Raw genomic sequence first — 15483 nt, forward strand, 5'->3', positions numbered from 1 at the left:
TGTGCATTTATATTTGAGTTTATAGGACAAAAATGTCCTATTTTTAGGTAAAATGCCTTTGAAAAGGTCAATGGCTATACTTTTTTTTTTAAGTGAATAAAAGAACTTTTCTAAAGAATCAAAAAACAGTAAATGTGGAAGAAACATATTAAATATCCTACCAAATGATTTACTCTTCTGTTCTTTTTTATGATAATTAAATGCTGTTTTAAAATTATTTACACAAAATAAGGTTAGAAACGACAAAACTTTTTCTATAACAAATAAATGACTGGTTTAGAAACGATAAAACTTTTGGTATAACAAATAAATGACTAGTAATTTAGCATTTAGATGATGAATTTTAATATTTATAGAAAAGGTCTTATATCTGATTTTCTTCATGGAATTATATAAAATCCATTGATTCATATAAAGATAAATTTATTTCTTCTTGTGTCATAATCAAATATCTATACAATTTACTTACTCAAAGTTTACTTTCTAATGTCAAAATGCTCTGTAAATCTGATTACATTTTCCCTTTAGAATTACTGAATATTGATTGAGACAAGATAGTACAAAACATTTAATTATTTTCTAACAGAATCTAAAGCAACTGAATACACTCTAATGAAAAGACAATAAAAAAAAAAACCTTAGTCCTATGTCATAAATCATAACCAAAATTAGAATTTTTTTTCTCCTCCCCTCCTTCTTTTTCCTCCCAAACTGGAATACTGTTATACTTAAGTGGCTATAGATTTGTCATCATCATTGTGATGTAGTTCTATTTGTTTTGTAGTTAACAGGGTGCTGCATTGTGAAATAAAGAAAAGAACCTCAGTATAGGCTTTGGAGTGACATGTGTTGAAATTCCAGTTGACCAATTATGATATTAGTATAAAAGAAACTAGCTTTTCAAATTAATTTTCCAACTGTAAATGGAGTTGGTAATCCCTATTTTGCAGTGTTGCCATGAGGGATAATTGAGATGATGTGTACATTTTGGAATTAAACTATATGCATCTTTGGGGAGCTCTGGAAATGAACTTACTGCCTTTGTTACAAAAATTATTTCCTAACTTTGCTCTTTATTGAATCATTGTAGACCTAGATCAATACCAGTAATTTAATAACACACTGATACAACTTTTTCAGGATTTTTATGATCTTTGTTTTGCTCACATTTGTTTCATTTGGGGAAAAGTCAGCAGGCTTCCCTACAGAAAGAAGGATAATAATTAAACAATTTTTTGTCTTGTCAGTTAAAAAAGAGTGAGCTAAGTCTAACTAGCCAAGTCTGAGGAGTTAGGACAGAACATAAGAGAAGTTACTGTTATTGTTAATCAAGATGAAGGTAGAAGACATTAATTATATTGATACTGAATGGTACTGAACATTACAATAAAAAATAACATATTTCCTGTGCTTTAAGAGATCATAAAAATATCTTCTGTTCCCTTTACTTGCTTATCTTCCAGTTTTTCAATCAGTTATTAAAATTGCAAAGGGATTAATAATTCTTTATGGAGTAAATTATAAACAATAATTTCCCTGTTATAATTTGAGGTGTGTGGTGAGATAGAGTGAACTATGATAAACTTGTCAGGAAGATCTACTGGAGAAGGGAGAGGTTACCCACTCTGGTATTCTTGGACATCCCTGGTGTCTCAGCTGGTAAAGAATTTGTGTGCATTGGGGGAGACCTGGGTTTGATCTGTGGGTTGGAAAGGCTATTCTGGCCTGGAGAATTCCACGTGGAATGTATAGTCCATGGAGTCGCTAAGAGTCGGACACACTGAGCAACTTTCACTTTCATGTAACTCAGGCTGGGTTTTGTGAAGTCTCCATATGTTTTTACAGTGAGATAAATAGAACAGTTACTTTGATCATTAAATAACTCAAGTCTTAAGAGAAGACTCTACACATGGACATCACTAGATGGTCAACACCGAAATCAGATTGATTATATTCTTTGTAGCCAAAGATGGAGAAGCTCTATACAGTCAGCAAAAACAAGACCAGGAGTTGACTGTGGCTTGGATCATGAACTCCTTATCACAAAATTCAGACTTAAATTGAAGAAACTGGAGAAACCCACTAGACCATTCAGGTATGACCTAAATCAAATCCCTTATGATTATACAGTGGAAGTGAGAAATAGATTTAAGGGACTAGATCTGAGAGACAGAGTGCCTGATGAACTGTGGATGGAGGTACATGACATTATACAGGAGACAGGAATCAAGACCATCCATAAGAAAAAGAAATGCAAAAAAGCAAAATGGCTGTCTGAGGAGGGCTTAAAAATAGCTGTGAAAAGAAGAGAAGTGAAAAGCAAAGGAGAAAATGAAAGATATACCCATTTGAATGCAGAGTTTCAAAAAATAGCAAGGAGAGATAAGAAAGCCTTCCTCAGCAATCAATGCAAAGGAATAGAGGAAAACAATAGAATGGGAAAGACTAGAGATCTCTACAAGAAAATTAAAGATACCAAGGGAACATTTCATGAAAATATGGGCTCAATAAAAGGCAGAAATGGTAGAGACCTAACAGAAGCAGAAGATATTAAGAAGAGGTGGCAAGAATACACAGAACTGTATAAAAAAGATCTTCATGACCCAGACAATCATTATGGTGTGATCACTCACCTAGAGCCAAACATCCTGGAATGTACAGTCAAGTGGGCCTTAGAAAGCATCACTATGAACCAAGCTAGTGGAGGTGATGGAATTCCAGTTGAGCTATTCCAAATCCTGAAAGATGATGCTGTGAAAGTGCTGCACTCAATATGCCAACAAATTTGGAAAACTCAGCAGTGGCCACAGGACTGGAAAAAGTCAGTTTTCATTCCAATCCCAAAGAAAGGCAATGCCAAAGAATGCACAAACTACTGCACAGTTGCACTCATCTCACACACTACCAAAGTAATGCTCAAAATCCTCCAAGCCAGTCTTCAGCAATACGTGAACTGTGAACTTCCTGATGTTCAAGCTGGTTTTAAAAAAGGCAGAGGAACCAGAGATCAAACTGCCAATATCCACTGGATGATCGAAAAAGCAAGAGAGTTCTAGAAAAACATCTATTTCTGCTTTATTGACTATGCCAAAGCCTTTGCCTGTGTGGATCACAATAAACTGTGGAAAATTATGAAAGAGATGGGAATACCAGACCATCTGACCCACCTCTTGAGAAACCTGTATGTAGGTCAGGAAGCAACAGTTAAACTGAACACGAAAGAACAGACTAGTTCCAATTAGGTAAAGGAGTATGTCAAGACTGTATATTATAACCCTACTTATTTACCTTATATGCAGAGTACATCATGAGAAACACTGGGCTGGAGGAAGCACAATTTGGAATCAAGAGTGCTGGGAGCAATATCAATAATCTCAGATAGGCAGATGACACCACCCTTATGACAGAAAGCGAAGAACTAAAGAGCATCTTGATGAAAGTGAAAGAGGAGAGTGAAAAAGTTGGCTTAAAGCTCAACATTCAGAAAACGAAGACCATGGCATCTGGTCCCATCACTTCATGCCAAATAGATGGGGAAACTGTGGAAACAGTGGTTGACTTTTTTTCTAGGCTCCAAAATCACTGCAGATGATGATTGCAGCCATGAAATTAAAAGACACTTGCTTTTGAAAGGAAAGTTATGACCAACCTAGACAGCATATTAAAAAGCAGAGACATTACTTTGTCAGCAAAGGTCTGTCTAGTCAAGACTATGCTTTTTCCAGTGGTCATGTATGAATGTGAGAGTTGGACTATAAAGAAGGCTGAGCGCAGAAGAATTGATGTCTTTAAACTGTGGTGTTGGAGAAGACTCTTGAGAGTCCCTTGTACTGCAGGGAGATCCAACCAGTCCATCCTAAAGAAGATCAGTTCTGGGTGTTCATTGGAAGGACTGATGTTAAAGCTGAAATTCCAATCCTTTGGCCACCTGATGAGAAGAGCTGACTCATTTGAAAAGACCCTAATGCTGGGAAAGATTGAGGACAGGAGGAGAAGGGGATGACAGAGGATGAGCTGGTTGGATGGCATCACCAATTTGATGGACATGGGTTTCGGTAGACTCCGGGAGTTGGTGATGGACAGGGAGGCCTGGCGTGATGCGGTTCATGGGGTTGCAAAGAGTTGGACACATCTGAGTGACTGAACTGAATTGAACTTGCTTTGTTTTGCTTTTAACAAGGCATGGAAAAGTCAAATATGGAAAATTGCTTGATATTTTTCCTTCAAACTACCTTTTCACTATACCATTTTTTTTTTTTTGCATTCTTGCTAACTAATTAGCCAGTAGCAGAATATGAGATTCCAATGTGACCAATCAGAATAATATCTCAGCTCTTAAATTTATATTAGTCTTCTTTAGTTGTATCAAGCAGTATTTCATGATTTATTCAAAGGCCAAAGGAGGAATAATTGGATCTGTTTTTTTTTTTTTAATCTGAGAAGATGCGGAGGTCAATTTTTTCCCTTTATATGAATTTACTTCCTCAATTTTATTGAAAAATATTGATATTTCATCAACATTGGGTCATTTCTCTACTTCCGTTTCTTGTGATTATGAAATATTGTAGTTATATTCTTAGCAACAAAAATCTGAATTTGTTAACAGTTGAAACAAATAGTGTATTTTATTTCTTGCAGGTACTTGCAATAAGACCATAGGTGTGTGCTGAAATATAGTCTGAAGTTAAGTGTTAGAATTTGTGTGTTAAAGAAATCTTAAGGATTATTTGTTTGAGCATATTTACTACTCAGATGTAAATAACTGCTCAGAAGGTACTTATGCTTATTGTACTTCCATTGTGAGTGAAGTAAACATTTCTCCTTTTAAGAAGTCCTGTCCAGTATTTATTTTTTGAAATCTTCCTTTGCTTATGAAGTTTACTTGCTTTTAAAAAACCAAAAGGAGTATTTCCATAAAATCTTCAGCCTAAGCCATCTGAAGAACCCTATTTTCAGAATATTGAAGAGTAAAATGTTTAAAGTCTTATGACTTGAAAATTATAAAGTATGGTAAGAACATATATTCTTAATATTTAAATCCCTCAACATTATTTGCTTGCTATTGCTAAGTCACTTCAGTCGTGTCCGACTCTGTGCGACCTCATAGACGGCAGCCCACCAGGCTTTCCCATCCCTGGGATTCTCCAGGCAAGAACATTGGAGTGGGTTGCCATTTCCTTCTCCAATGCATGAAAGTGAAAAGTGAAAGTGAAGTTGCTCAATCTTGTCTGACCTGGAGCGACCCCATGGACTGCAGCCTTCCAGGCTCCTCCATCCATGGGATTTTCCAGGCAAGAGTACTGGAGTGGGGTGCCATTGCCTTCTCTGACATTATTTGCTTATAAAACTCAAAGACATGACATTTCAAACTAACTATGTTTATTTAAGTATAAATATTGTTATTACTAATGAATAATTTGTTGATATTATAACAATTATGTCATACATTTATTTTAAAATTTATTAAATATATTTCATAAAACTCCTTTTGGGTGATTATCTGAAAAAATAGTGATAAATATAAAATATGTTTTCAAGGCACATTGGAAGTATCCCAGAGTGAGATATGTATTTCCATACAGCTCAGTGTTCTTTTCATTAGGAAGTTTTTCAGCCCTGTGTAGGATAGAGCAGCATCTAGCCAAAAACATAGGAATTGATTTATTCAACTGCTTTATAGAAGTTGGGTATTTAGAGATAGAGATTTTGAAGTACATCTTCAAAATTTGCTGATATTGAAATTTTATTTTATACACAAATAAACTAAAGTAGGGGCTTCCCAGGTGGTGCTAGTGGTAAAGAGCCCACCAATGCAAGAGACATAAGAGATGCAGGTTCAATCCCTGGGTCAGGAAAATCCCCTGGAGGAGGGCATGGCAACCCACTCCAGTATTCTTGCCTGGAGAATCCCATGGACAGAGGAGCTAGGCAGGCTACATCCACAGGGTTGCAAGGAGTTGGAAACAACTGAAACGACTTAGCACACACGCACACACACTGCAATAGACCACATGTGCTTGAACCTGAACGACTAAGTTGATTTTATAATAAAGTAGTCATTTAAAAATTTCCCCTACTCTCAGCTTATTTTGCTTCAAATTATGATCCTCCCATTTCAAAATACTGATATTTTAAGTAAAGATTGAGACTATATAATCTGTGATATGTTAAATGGTACCTCTTCTAGTTTCCTGGAAGATTATGCATGTTACCTCATTGCTATTCACACCCAGAGGACACAAGGGCAGCACTGTAGCTCTGCCAAGGGATGCAGAAGCCCATCTCTGCTGTATATTGTGTCACAGAACATTTAGGAGTACACAGAGAACTGGTCTATAAGTAATGCTTCCCAAACAGGTGGAGTCTGTAATTATAATTTTGGTGAGTAATGTCTGAGAAAATAAAAAAGCATATTAAACAATCAAATACAACTCTGAAATGTCCTTATTTGCCTGAAACTAACCCTTAACCTCTCTAAAGAAACTAAAACAGCTACTATATAGTGATAGCTAAAATATAGCTTGAAAATTGTGGCATATTATGAGAAACAGAAGGGTAAAGTATAAAGGAACTGGTTAAAAAAATAAATAAATAAAGGAACTGGTTAGCAGTATGTCTAGTGGTTGAAAGTAAATTACTTTTATTTGAAAAATACAGAAAATAGACTTGAGGAGCCACATCAGTTATAAAGAGCTGGGCATTAAAAATACAAAACAAAACAAACAAACAACAATGGATTGTATATGTATGTCTTTTTTCTTAGAGAATATGCAATCACTCAAGTTGATTGTTTGAGCTTAGTTAAATATTTTACTCGTGAATTTTGAAATAAATGATGATCTGAACCATTTTCTTAGTATTTCCCTATATAAATCTAAGTAATCACTTTCTGAAGCATAGCTAACTAAATTACTACTTGTTTATTATGTTATATAATGTATGTCTCTGGTCTTAAATATTTCCAAGCTCAGAATATTTAGAAATATTTGGATAATGTTTTTAAATATATAAATGTTAGAGATTTTTTTCCCCTTAAAAATCAATCAATGTATTACTAAATTTGTTTTTGGCTCTTTTGGATTATCAATTGTATTTAGTTTTATACCAGTTCAATTTTTCAGTTTTATAAGTTGTTTATTTTATATATTTACTTTTTCAATTTCTATTAAATAATTCCACAAAAATTTGCTGAATAGAAAGATCACCCTATCTTAGTTCCAGTATTAGGTTTCATTTTCTTCTAGAGAAAATGTCTGGTTTTACTTTCTTTAAATAATGTACACAGTGGAATCAATTAACTGTAAATTCGCAGATGAACATTATCACCCTGCCCTGGATTGTGTAACATTTTCCTCTTTTACATAGCCCACAACTAATTATTTAACCAAATACTAACAAAACAAAAAAGTAATAAATACCTGTAATTTCCAAAACTTTGGGAAAAAATAGTGTCCAGAATCGGCATTGTTGAGCACGTAGTTTGGTATTTACTTTTGGTGACTCTGTATTTAAGGTGAAGTACTTCTGTTCATTGCTTTTGAAGACAGGCCATCTTGTACTATTGTTCTGGGTCCCATTCGGATTTCTAAAAAATAGAGAGGCATTATAGTTCTTTTGAAGTCACTGATAGATTATATATATATATATATGTGTGTGTGTGTGTGGGTGTGGGTGTGTGTATACACACGCACATATATAATGTTCTCAGAAATCAATAAGAGCTTCTAAAAAGTCAGAAAAATGTGGATTTGCTTGATAATATCAAGCATAAAAGAACTAGTTGAATGTTTTCAGTACCTTGAAGCACTATGTTAGTTAAAATTGTAGGAATTAAAATTTAAAGATGAAATTTTTACACATATTTATGCTTAACATAGGAAGAAAAATATATTCTATTTTAAAATAATAATATTTTCTTTACATTTGAACACATATATCTAAATTTGGGACTGATTGCTTATTTCCTTGGTATGTAATAACTGTATTACTCTAGGTCTAACTTTTAAATTGTTCTTTCATTCATATAAATTTGTTCACTACTTAAAAATCCTTCAATAATTCCCCTGTGAGATCAGATAAAGATTAGTGAACATGCCACCCACATTTCCAAGCTTACTTTCGGGTATTCTCTTTGCAAGCCAGCCAACACAAATTAGGAACACTTTCTTAGTGATTTCTTTCTCTATTTCACCTCCTGTCTTTGCCTAGGTATTACTTTTGCCTGGAATTTGCTTTATTTCTTAACATCAGGTGTAAAAACCAATTCAGAACCTTTAGATACTGTTTTCATGCTGATGCTTCCCATATTTTCAATTGTGATTTTTAAATCAATAGTGCTTGACTCAATTTTTCAGAAATTTATAATTTTTGGTTCATTTACACCTTGTAGGATTCAATAATATATTATTGCCTAGGTCACACAAACAGAAACTCAAAGAACAAACATTCTGGAAGTGACTATCTGGATAGTTACTGGTGATTCTAAAGATTTTTCTTTAATGTATTTGTATGCAACTTTTATGAGTCTGACACTGCTCTAGGCTTTAGAAATACAAATACATATGGAAAACGTAGTTTCCCTCAGAGAATTACAAGAAAAGACATCCATGAAAACAAAGAACCAACAATATCTGGTAGCCTAAATCAAGCATAAACATGACTTGTCAGAAAAGGAAATTACCTAAAGAAATGCAATTTTACCTGAAGTAAGGAGAAAAAAAAAAAAAAGAAACTGAACCAGAAAGAAAATTTTGGAAAACTAAAGAAAGGGAACTAAAACAAAATAGGTACAAAATTGTGTTCCTCCTAGTTCAAATAGCAATGAAAAATAAAAGTTATTTTCTTGGACTCTAAGAGGAGATTCTATTCGAATAATAGCTTTAAGATATTAGTGTTATAGCAATAAGATCTGACAATCTAGGAAAATGGTTTAGACTTTAGTTTGTAGGCATTTAGGATTCTTGAGGGATTCTTGGCCTGACGGTTTAGTATAAACATAATAGTTTAGAATTACTAACCTAGAGGTGGTATCTAGAATAACCAAGAAACCTAGAAAGTAGTCACTGAGACTGATATCAAAAAAAAAAAAAAAAGATTAAAGTGACAGGCAAATGCAGTTCATCCCTTTCTAACTTAAGCACAACCATATAAGAAAATCTCTAGCTGAACTTTTCTAAAAGTATACCACACAAAATTCTTCACCATTAATGACACAACTTCAATATATTATTGACAGAAACTTGGGAGTATTGATAGAACATATCTGCATCCATAGGCAAAGGAATTTTATTATCCCTGAACTACAATTTGGAGTGTCGTGAGTTATTTCATAGGACAAAGTTTGTTAAATGGACACTGGCAGTGCCATTAGTGCTTCGCTCTTGAACTCAAGTACAAGTCAGCTCTTTTTTTTTTCTTGCCAAAAGCCTGTGAACCCCTAGAATTTGGAAAGAAAAGCAGGCATTCATCAGCATGGTTATCTGAGGCAGATTTTGCCATCAAGAACTTGTGTTGAATAAGTACCACAAGTTCCTATTTTATCACAGATGCAGACATATTCAACCATGAGTCAAGAGCTATAGAGATAAATAGCTTCGTGATGAACTGGTTGATTTTATGTAGGAACTGGATGATTTAATAAGAAGTATTAAAAACCAGAGCTATTCAAGCTAAACCAATATCATAACACGATTGAACCCTCTTGCTTTAGGGTATTATTTGAAAGAGGTCAGGAAGAAAATTTCTCCAGATCACAGATGGCACACTTGTCTAGGTGAATTATGTAGTCTTTTTCTTTTATTTTAAAGCTTTAGAAACTAACAAGTACAGCTGCTGGAGGCTGGATATTAAACCAGGAGAACCACTGGTGTGATTCGGTACAGCAATTCTTATGTTCCTAAATAGCCCACTTTCCTTCTAATTCTATTCTAATTAACTTATGGCACCATTTTAACTGCACATTCATTTCTGGCTTCTGCAAATGGTGACTTAAACAGAGCTGACTTGTACTTGAGTTCAAGAGCGAAGCACTAAAGGCACTGCCAGTGTTCATTTAACAAACTTTGTCCTATGAAATAACTCATGACATTCCAAATTGTAGTTCAGAGATAATAAAATTCCTTTGCCTATGGATGCAGATATTGTTTTCAAAAAGTGGTTGAAATAGCTATTGAAGTGATGAAACATTTTATTCTATAATTTGAAAAAACCTCCAAAGACTAAAACTTAACCAGAGAAACAATTCTCTTATTTGTATAAATTAAAAACTTTGTAAAATGCAATATATTTTCCAGATACAAAATTTGTTAACACTGTGCTGTGCATGTTCAGTCCCTCAGCTGTGTCTGACTTTGCGACCCATGACCTGTAGCACACCAGACTCCTCTGTCCAAGGAATTTTCCCAGCAAAAATAATGAAGTGGGTTACCATTTCCTCATCCATCTTCCCGACCCAGGGACTGAATCCACATTTCTTGCAACTCCTGCATTGGCAGGCAGATGTTTTTACCACTGAGATACCTGGGAAACCCTCTGAAACACTATATAATTTTAATTTAAAAATTATAAGATAAATGTAAACATCCTGACTTTGCTATTAAAAAAAAAAAATTTTATATTCCGATTACAAAATAAAGACCTCAAAGTGAAAATATGCAACACTTTCCATCACATAAAGAAATCTCTTCTCTTTTTGTTATCAGGTTTTTTTTCTAATATGTGTTATACAAAAGTAGTCTAAAGATCATTCATTGCACTTTTCCTCTAATGTAAGATTGAAAAGTTTTAAAACACGGTTTATTTAACCAAAAATGCAGAATATCATTTGAACAATTGTATTACAGAAAATTGCTTGCTAGTCATTGGTATTGGAACATTTTCTATTCATTTTATGAATAGAATCTTTAAAAAGAAATTAACTGACTCAGGGTGCCTGGTATGAAGAACTAGGATATACTCAACTTCATGTGTCAAATTTTCTTAGAAATACAAATTCCAATATTGCTTACCCAATCCTAACACAGGAATTAAGATTCCTTTAAGAATTCAGAGATGGTTATTTCTGACTAAGATATATGGTTCCTTTTTAAGCATTTTATTCTATATTGGAGTGTAACCAATTAACAATGTTGTGATAGTTTCAGGTGAACACTGAATGGACTCAGCCATACGTATTCATGGATCCATTCTCCCTCAAACCCATCCAGGCTGCCACATAACACTGAGCAGAGTTCCCTGTGCTATACAGTTATTTTAAAGTGAATATATTTTAGTGTGCTTTACAATCTAGTAAAATGAAGTCATGATTAGTAGTTGTAAACTGAAAGGCCACCTGAAATATTCCACAATCATAAGCAGGGCACGAGGATATAGTATATAGTGGATAATATCTTATATGCAAATATTCATGGATTTATATTCTGTCATGTCATGCTTAAATAACTATATTTCAATTTAAAGAATAGAAGGGTTATAAAAGAATCTGAATTTAGAGATTAAACCTCTTCTTTCATTAAACAAATATCAATTGAGAGCATACTTTGTCAAACTTGTTTGAATCACAGAAGATTCAACAACAACAGCAAAAACAGAAAAAAATTCCTACCTCATATAGTTTTCATTCTTGAGAAAGATAGACAATAATGATAATAATAAAAGAAAAATATATAGTATGTTGGATAGTAATAGCTCCTAGAAATAATAAAGCGGAAAGTGGGGATGATAGGAAATCATGAGTATGTTAAGTATGTGTGTGTGTGTGGAGGGCAGAGGTAGGGAGTGTATAATAAGGAATTTGATTGACTTTGTCCAAATTTCCTTGTGAGATAACCTCTAAGTCTTGGGATTTTGCACCATACCTGATAGTTTATACTAACAGGGTGATTCATGTTGTGCACATGATGGCTTTTGCTAATGCAATGACTCAGGGTGGGGCTGCACACACTGATAATCTTAGGGAAGGAACTGACCTCCCCTGAAAAACTAACCAGTGATTAGAGAGTTGGGACTTTGAGCCAACTGATATCAGCCTGAGCTCCAGGAAGAGGAAGGGCCTAAAGATTGAGTTGAACCACTTGGCCAATAATTGACTGTGCCATGACTTTCTAATGCAACCCAAATAAAACTAAACCTCAAAGTCAGGTGAGCTTTCTGGGTTGGCAGTTCTCCGTGTGCACATTACCACAATTGACGCCATGAAGACGAAGTGTCTCTGAGGATGTTGAAGACTTCTATCTGGAAGCTTGTTAGTTGTAGATCTTGCTCTCTGTATCTTTTCCTTTGGTTCTGAACTATGTGCTCTTGCTATATTGTGTGTGTGTTACTCACTCAGTTGTGTCTAACTCTGTGACTCCATGGATTGTAGCTCACCAGTCTCCTCTGTCCATGGAATTCTCCAGAAAAGAATACTAGAGTTAGTTGCCTTGTCCTTCTCTAGGGGATCTTCATAACCCAGGTATTCCACATTACAGGCAGATTTTCTTTATCATCTGAGCCACCAGGGAAGACCTTTGCTATATTAAAACTGTTATTTGTAATTTATGGCATTTTTATAAGTCCTATGAGTCATTCTAGTGAATTATCAAATCTGAGGGAATGCATGTGGACTCTGAACTCGCAAGTTAGATCTGAAATCTTGGGACACGTTGACAGTCTGAAGGGCTGTGCCTTAACCTTGACTTTGGAAGACTCTGGGTAGGGAAACTCTGCAATATTTGAAAACAAAGAAACTTAAGTGAAGAGTTGACAGAGGATAAGAGTGAGCCATGCAATTTATTTGAGGGAAGAGTATTTTAACAAAAGCAGAAAGCAAAGGCTAGTGAGACAGGTGTGTGCCTGGAGTTTTCCAAGAACCTTAGTAGGAGGGTGTGACTCAAGTGAAGCCAGTCAGGGAGGAAGGAGTAGAAGGTGATATTATTTATTTACCTGTAGGACATTATAATCTTTTTACATCTGCTGTGAGGGAGAGAAGAAGCAATTGGAAGGTTTGCACAAATAAAGGACAAGATCTCACTTATTCTTTTTAAAAAGATTATCTCTGAGTATTGACTGCAGAGAATCCACAGGTAAAAGCAGGGAGATCAGTTAGGAGACCACAGGAATAATTTATGTGAGAGATGATGGTTGTGTGAACCACAGAAGTAGTAGCAGAAATAGAGAGAAGTGCTCAAAGCTTGCAAATATTTTGAAGGGTGAGTCCTTATAACTGGCCATGAATTAGAAGTGGAGAGAAATGAGAACAGTCAAAGATGACTCCAAGAATTCTGGCCTGAGGAACTGGGAGGATTAACAGAGCTGCCATCATTCAAATAGGAAATCCTGTAAGAAGAGCATGTTGTTGCTACTGCTGTTCAGTCACCCAGTTTTGTCGGATTGTTTGTGACCCCTTGGACTGTAGCACACCAGGCCTCCCTGTCCCTCACCAACTCCTGAAGCTTTCCCAAGTTCATGTTCATTGCATTGGTGATGCCATCCAGCCATCTCATCCTCTGACACCCTCTTCTTTTGCTCTCAATCTTTCCCAGCATCAGGGACTTTCCAATGAGTCATCTGTTCACATCAGATGACCAGAATACTTGAGCTTAAGCTTCAGCTTCAGCTTCAGCATCAGTCCTTCCAGGGAATATTCAGGGTTGATCTCCCTTAAGATAGACTGGTTTGATCTCCTTGCTGATTAAGGAACTTTTAAGAGTCTTCTCCAGCAGCACAGTCCAAAGGCATCAATTATTTGGCATTCTGCCTTCTTTACAGTCCAGCTCTTACAACTGTACATGACCACTGGGAAGACCATAGCCTTAACTATATAGACCTTTGTCAGAGGAGTAATGTCTCTGCTTTTAAACAGGTTTGTCATCCCTTTCCTGCCAAGAAGGAATCGTCTTCTGATTTCATGGCTGCAATCACCGTCCACAGTGATTTTGGAGCCTGAGAAGAAATCTGTCACTGCTTCCACCTTTTCCCCTTTTATTTGCCATGCAGTAATGAGGCTGGGATGCCATGATCTTGGTTTTTTAATATTTAGTCTTATGCCAGTCCTTTCACTCTCCTCCTTCACCCTTATCAAGAGGGTCTTTAGTACCTCTTGGCTTTCTGCCATCAGAGTGATATCATCTGCATATCTAAGATTGTTGATGTTTCTCATGCCTATCTTAATTCCAGCTTATAACTCATCCAGAAGAGCATACTTGGAGGAAAATAACATGAGTTCAACTCTTCCCAGGTCTTTAGGAAGAATGTCAGATTTTTCCCTTCCTATGCAGGGGGAAAAATGCAGCTTTTCTTTACCGTATATTTCTTTCCTGTTAGTCTCCTTTTCTATCACATAGAACACTTCACTACTGACCCTTTTAGACATTAACTGTGTGAACACTTTTCTCAAGACAATAAGCTAGTCTGACACCACCTGAGTGTTCTACAATTTAATTCAATTCTGATACTACCTGGACAGAGCATCAGATCCAACAGAAAAGGACTCAGTCCCACAAGACTCCCCCACCCTTTCACAACAATAAGAAAGTCTTTGACACCAGCTGAGTGTCCTACATGCTAAGCTAAATAATGTGAAACTCTGCATCAAATAAATTTTCACTATGGCTGTAAGACACCATGCAACAGTTTTTACATGCCCCTTACATGTACACTATTCTTTTTTTACCATAGCAATTCAGCATTTAATAAAAACAATTGATAATATAGCATATAGCCTGTGCCTAAAGGATCTATATTTTAAAAGTGAGATGTTCAGATTTAGGACCCTTAGAAAAAAAATCAGGAAGCAACTGAGCAAAACTGAGCTCAAAAAAGGAGACATTCAGTGAGTATCATGATTAGTAGTGGGAGCAGTACTTGAAACAGTTCACATGTTGCTTCTATTATACTGACATATTTATATAAAGAACAGACAAAGCAATTTTCATATAGTAAACAAATTTACTCTTCATATTTAAGCATATAAAAAGGAATGTGTATTCCCAACAGAATCTATTATTTTAAGTAAATATGGAGACACAGGTGAAACAGAAAAGGATAACAAACAGAAAAGGGTAAATACTATCTTGTTTATTGCAAGGTCATATTCTCCATATCATCTTGCATATGGTAAACTTCTTAGGATAAAAATAAGCATTAAATATATTTTGAAGTAGTTTTTTGATTCCTTCCAGAAGAATTTCTGTGACTGTAACATTTGTAAAATTGATCAGGTTGCACTACTAATTGTGTTTAAGTGTTTGAAAATCTGAACAATTTAAAAACTGACCCAAAGATAGCTTTCTTAAATTAAATAAATTATAACAATTATTCTTAATTATATAACCAAATAAAATTGTCTAATAACCACTGAATTATATTAAAACAACTATTAATTCATAAATACATTCCAGTAATTTAAGGATACTGATTGCATTTTAATTTATAAGGTTATAGCCTAGGCTAATTAGTTTTATAAAACTTCTTATCCTGAATCTCATGATTTTCTACAAGCTTCCA

The 15483-nt window shown here is 35.0% G+C and overlaps 1 protein-coding gene across 1 annotated transcript in view; it reads right to left on the bottom strand.

The window, feature by feature from the left end:
- Positions 1-15483, bottom strand: part of BCHE (butyrylcholinesterase) — a 78288-nt gene that overhangs the window by 5710 nt on the left and 57095 nt on the right. Inside the window, exon 3 of the mRNA XM_010840926.1 lies at positions 7419-7585. Within this exon, the coding sequence (XP_010839228.1) occupies positions 7419-7585 (167 nt within the window). The remainder of the gene's footprint in view (positions 1-7418; positions 7586-15483) is intronic.

This window comes from Bison bison, unplaced genomic scaffold (assembly GCF_000754665.1).
Source record: "Bison bison bison isolate TAMUID 2011002044 unplaced genomic scaffold, Bison_UMD1.0 scf7180017864149, whole genome shotgun sequence".
In the NCBI taxonomy this organism is placed as follows: domain Eukaryota; kingdom Metazoa; phylum Chordata; class Mammalia; order Artiodactyla; family Bovidae; genus Bison; species Bison bison.